At 36.6% G+C, this 5,314-nt stretch overlaps 1 protein-coding gene across 1 annotated transcript; it reads left to right on the top strand.

Annotated features, from left to right (window-relative positions):
* Positions 1–1,356: 1,356 nt before the first annotated feature.
* Positions 1,357–4,103, top strand: LOC113298477 (protein trichome birefringence-like 19). Its single transcript, XM_026547236.1, has 2 exons — positions 1,357–2,141; positions 3,122–4,103. The coding sequence occupies exons 1-2, from the start codon at positions 1,509–1,511 to the stop codon at positions 3,890–3,892; spliced, it is 1,404 nt and encodes a 467-aa protein (XP_026403021.1). The 5' UTR covers positions 1,357–1,508; the 3' UTR covers positions 3,893–4,103.
* The last annotated feature ends 1,211 nt before the right edge of the window (positions 4,104–5,314 follow it).

Here is a 5,314-nt window from a genome sequence, read left to right as displayed (position 1 = left end):
ATATCTTGATATGTCAATGACATTCAAAGATTCATCTAACGGTGGGATATTGATTGCTTGGTTCCAAAGTTATGTTAGCTTAAACCTAAAGCAACCTATGTTCGATTATTGAGCTGCTCACTTTAAGAAGATAGTTAAAAATCATCAAAGTTATCCTCGTCTCAGACTTTGATTGATTCCACAAGTTTAATACTTGTGAGGTGAATAATAATCTAGGATGCACTTTGATAACATAAGTCTGTATTTTGAGCTAAGCTAGGCTTCAAAAATTAGAAGAGATTCTAATAGGAAAATGTTAATAGAAGACTGAATTTAGGTGTGAATTAAATAATTAAAATTGCGTATAATTTACGGAGATAAAAATGTGGTCTTTCTTTATTGTTGGGAAAATATATGTTGGCGGCAAATGCTAAGCTGCCTACGGCTGAACTTCATCCGCGAGTCCTAGCCTATCGCTGCGTCCTTCTTGTACTGTTGTCTGTTACCGAGTTTGGTGATCGCAGTCCTAACCTTCACCGGGTCCTTCTTGTGCTGTTGTTTGTTACCGAGTTTGCCAATCCGCCTGGTTGATGAAATACCAAACCAAAACCGAAGCTTTTTCCAGTAACAAGTACCGGATAGGTTAGAAATTATCTCATAAATGTGTAACATAATTTTTACGCCGACCTGTCAAGCCTTGCACAAGCCGCACTGCGGCAGCCAAATACCATCATTTGTAAAATTGCATAGGAACTGCCCTAGATAATGGGACGGACGAAGGCGATCCGTCTGTCAATAAATTATGCATTATTAAACAGTGATTTAATACTAGAAGCAGTTAAGCACCTCCCTATCGAGGTTGTTTCTTTGGAGTTTCTGTTTTGTCATCAGCTTCGTCATAATATTCACCGTCGTTATACAACTAATAATTAGATACTATTATAATATTATCTATCTATCAGATTTCAAAATTTAATTTGTTATTCAGTTTACTTGTAAGCTCAAACAGTTTCGTATATGAAATGTCTTCGCCACTAATTAATACGATCGTGATTTATTATTTTTTGATCCACGTTTAGCGGTACATCACCAAGACCCCAAACCATGTGATGATCATATCTCATCTAGATCTTTTCTTGATAACAATTCACACCTAGATCATGGACCACTAGGTTCAACTAACTAACTCTAGTATTAGTAAATATCCAAGTTGATTATGCATAAAATTTGTGGACATATTAATTCTAAGTCAAAAAATTCGACTGTAGGTGCATGCACTACGTACCCTTGTTCAGGGTTCGACTTCAGCATCAACACTTTATTATATACCGGCCCGGACATCTTTTTCATTTCATATTTAGCTTTTCTCGAGGTAAGACAAGGTTTAGAGTTTAGACATCTTTGGAGGAATATTATTATCAGAACCACTAATAATAATATTAAGTCTTGATTCTTTCTTTCCATTTAGTATTGCCTTGATCTCTTTAATTTAGAATCTCTGTTTTTTTTTTGTTTTTTTTTCTGCACCTATGAAGAAGCAGCTTTACGCATTAGATGATCAAGCAGTACTTCCTATCAACAATAAGAATCAGTATTATGATCATCAGAAAAGCAATCCTAAATTTGCTGTTCTCCGTGGAGCTGTGACTGTCTTAACTATACTAACACTAATCCCACTTCTCTATTATCCTTTACTTTCCTATCATTCTAATCTTCTATTATCAAATCCTTCTTCTTCTTCCTCCTCATCATCATCTTTCTCTAATTTGATTAATTCTTCATCTTCGCCTGATTTGTTGTTAACTACTTCAACTTCTTCTCCATCTTCTTCAATTCAAGATGATGCGGTCCAAAATTCAGTCAGCAATGTGGGATCAAATGATAAGTGCGACCTTTTTGCAGGGAAATGGGTTTGGGAACCAGAGAGTGCACCATATTATACAAATACGACATGTACAGCAATACACGAACATCAAAATTGCATGAAATATGGGAAACCGGATTTAGATTTCACTAAGTGGAGATGGAGGCCAGATGAATGTGTACTTCCACTTTTCGATCCTGAAAAGTTTTTGGAGATTGTCAGAGGTAAATCTCTGGGTTTTGTTGGAGATTCTATTGCCAGAAATCAAATGCAGTCCTTGATATGTCTTATCTCCAAGGTACGGATGTTACTATATCATTAACTTTCAACATTTTAATTTCGAAAAACTTTTTTTTTTGTTAGTTGATAATTTATGCTCCGGATCATCTTTCCAGTACATGAATACAATCTTTTATTAGTTTCTGATCATAAAGAAAGTTTGAATTGGAATGAAGGGCGCTTTGTCTGATAGGAATAGGAAATTATTGAAAACATGCCTCAATTTTGAACTACGTCTTTCAGCTCTTGCATAACTAGGAAACTACACAGCCGGCCATTCGCCTCTGTACGCTAGAGAATCTGTCTCCGGATCAGTGTCCCATCAGAACCAAAAGTTTGCTTGGTTTAAAATCAACTGTAATATCATATAAAAAAATCATGGTCCATTTATCTTTTTGGAATCAAGGGGTTCCTGCAGTGTATCTTAAATAAAAAATAGACTTTCATAGGTTCCTAAGTTTAACGGCCACAATAATTTACAGCTACTTTAGGTGCAAACGAAAGAAGCACCCAAAAGGCCAAAACCGGCCTTAGAGGTGGTGGTCCCAACAAACACAAGTTTTAGTATCATCCTCCCAAGGAAAAATGCTGGACTGTTTTAATAAATAAAATTCATTTTGTGACCATGCAAACGAGCTCAAGTGGGTTCCATAACCAACTCTCTTTTCACAACTAACTTGTTAAATGGTGGTTCTCCATAGACCGTGAAAACAAACCACACAAAAACTGTATTTTGAAAGGCTTTCACAGTTTTTTTTTTTATGGGTCTCGATGGACCCCCGCGTAGGATAGCAGGGGTCCTGTTTTGTGAGAGGGCGGTTCTTCTTTTTCCATATTTTTTTTCCCCGGTTTATTTAGACTTTTTGCTTGTTAAATAACATGCAATCTATTTCTTTCATTCTTTTTTACATAGCTACCTAAATTTTCTTTCATTTTCTTTTTATCCATCTGATGGAACTTTTAACTTGGATTCGATCGTTACTTCTATTGCATTTCCAGGTTGATTATCCAGTGGAAGTTTCCGACGCATCAAAACTTCAAACAAAAACCTGGTTCTATTCAAATTACAACTTCACTCTATCAATCTTTTGGTCACCGTATCTGGTGAAAACCAAAGAAGCCACTCCCAACAGTGGTAGATTTAATCTCTACCTAGACGAAGTTGATCCCGAGTGGATTACACATGCTCATAATTATGATTACCTGATCATCTCAGCTGGACAATGGTTTTTCCGTCCCTCAATGTTTTACGAAAACAATACTGATCTTGTCGGATGTCTGTACTGCAAGGATGATATTAACTGCACCCATTTCGGCGTAACGTATGGCTATGGAAGAGCATTCGAGACGACGTTCAAAGCTATTAACAACTTAGCAGATTTTAAAGGTATAACATTTTTAAGAACGATTTCTCCTTCGCATTTTGAGAATGGGTTATGGGATGAAGGAGGGAACTGTATTAGGACAAGACCGTTTATGCATAATGAAACGAGTTTAAATGGTGAAAATTTAGACATGTACACGACACAAATTGAGGAACTTAAGGTTGCAGAAAGAGATGCAGTGGAGAAAAACGCTGATGGTCTGAAGAGATTTAGATTGCTTGATACAAGTAAAGCGATGTGGCTAAGACCAGATGGACATCCCAACAATCATTGGCACGGTCCAGAAGACACTAGTGCATATAATGATTGTGTGCATTGGTGCTTGCCTGGACCCATCGACGCATGGAATGATTTTCTGCTTGAGATTTTGAAGAGAGAAAGTTGAGAAATCATTAACTTGTTCAAACAGAGTTCGATTTCATTGTAGTGCTTCCAGGCTTATTGAATTAAATTATTTGGCCTCTCATTACACAACTTGGAGCAGTGAGCTGATTGGGTTTTTTGATTGTTGTTGTAGTAATGAGGTTCAAACTCTCGGACTTGTGAAGATTAAATTTAAAGATTTAATAAAATTATATACAAAAATATTAACAAAGTGGGCGAGAGGTAACCAAGACACTAGAATCCACTATTACACATGAATGATGTCAAATATTTCATAACTCTAATTATCCTTTTAGTCCTTTATTTCTTAATCCACAAATAATCAAACATATTCTCAAAAATTAATTGTATCCCTTAAGCATAGATTATCTAACCAAAGCATAACCTATCTAATTGAATCACAACTAATGAAGAAAATTATGTAAACTTTTAAGAACTCTGCAAAAGCAGTGATTGAGTGAATTATAATTAAATATTAGAGAAAATGAAATAGTTACCCATTGTTCATGTGTGAACAGCTTCATCCATTGCCTTGGTTACGAGAGAATTAGCCGCTCATCATGTTGGAAAACCTCTCAAAGAATTTCATTGATGCTCAAAAATGGTTTACAAATGATGAGAATATGAGAAATACAATAAAACCAGAGAACTACAACCCTCAGTGACAAAATAAGACTGCTGCAGCTGTGTCGCAAACGCTGTGGCAAATAAGACTGCCTGATGTACGACCCACATGTGTGAGTCGTTATTACTGTAGAAAAACGATTGCTGGTGCAGGTCCGTTCTTCGTGTTATTCATGTTCATCATCAGCAGCAGCAGCAGCAGCAGAAACCGAGTTTGGGAAAACTCGAATTTCTTCTTCTCTGGCTCTCCTCAGCCCCCCAGACTCTCGACACCAATTCTCTGTGATACCAGAAATCTATTTATACTCCTCAGCCTCATTTAATCACGCCATAACTCAAGATAATTCTCTCTTTACTCGGCTTAAAGAGAAAATATTTTTTGGATATTTTCTTCCTTTAATTAGCTCTCCACGCGCTGAAATGATGTATAAACACTCCAAACATGATCTTACACGCTGTAAAATTGATTCAACACTCTCCAAACACATGAGTACACATCTAAATTTGATGTGATCGTGTGATATTCATTTCTTGAACGTGCTTCCTGATTTATTGATTGCGATGATTCCAGCCAATTGTGATCGATCCTAACACCCAAAATGTCTTCCTCTATCCATATCACAAATACCCATTGAAAATTAGAGGTTTAATCGAACTCTAACCCCTCCAAAAATCGATCGACCCAACTGCCAGTGAGAAGAAATATTTTCCCACCTTTTTCCAAAATTTGAATTATGAGAAGAAAAGTGTCCTCCCCCTAATCCTGTACGGGTGTCCCTTTAGCAATTGGGGTGGAAAT

The sequence above is a fragment of the Papaver somniferum genome, chromosome 7 (genome assembly GCF_003573695.1).
Source record: "Papaver somniferum cultivar HN1 chromosome 7, ASM357369v1, whole genome shotgun sequence".
NCBI lineage: Eukaryota > Viridiplantae > Streptophyta > Magnoliopsida > Ranunculales > Papaveraceae > Papaver > Papaver somniferum.
The sequence above is the reverse complement of the archived record's forward strand: the minus strand, read 5'-3'. Positions and strand labels throughout refer to the sequence as shown.

Bases quoted from the DNA above. Each gene is read 5' to 3' on its own strand.
- LOC113298477 (XM_026547236.1), top strand. From the start codon at position 1,509: ATGAAGAAGCAGCTTTACGCATTAGATGATCAAGCAGTACTTCCTATC. The intron at 2,142-3,121 runs GTACGGATGTTA...TTGCATTTCCAG, and splicing joins TGATATGTCTTATCTCCAAG to GTTGATTATCCAGTGGAAGT.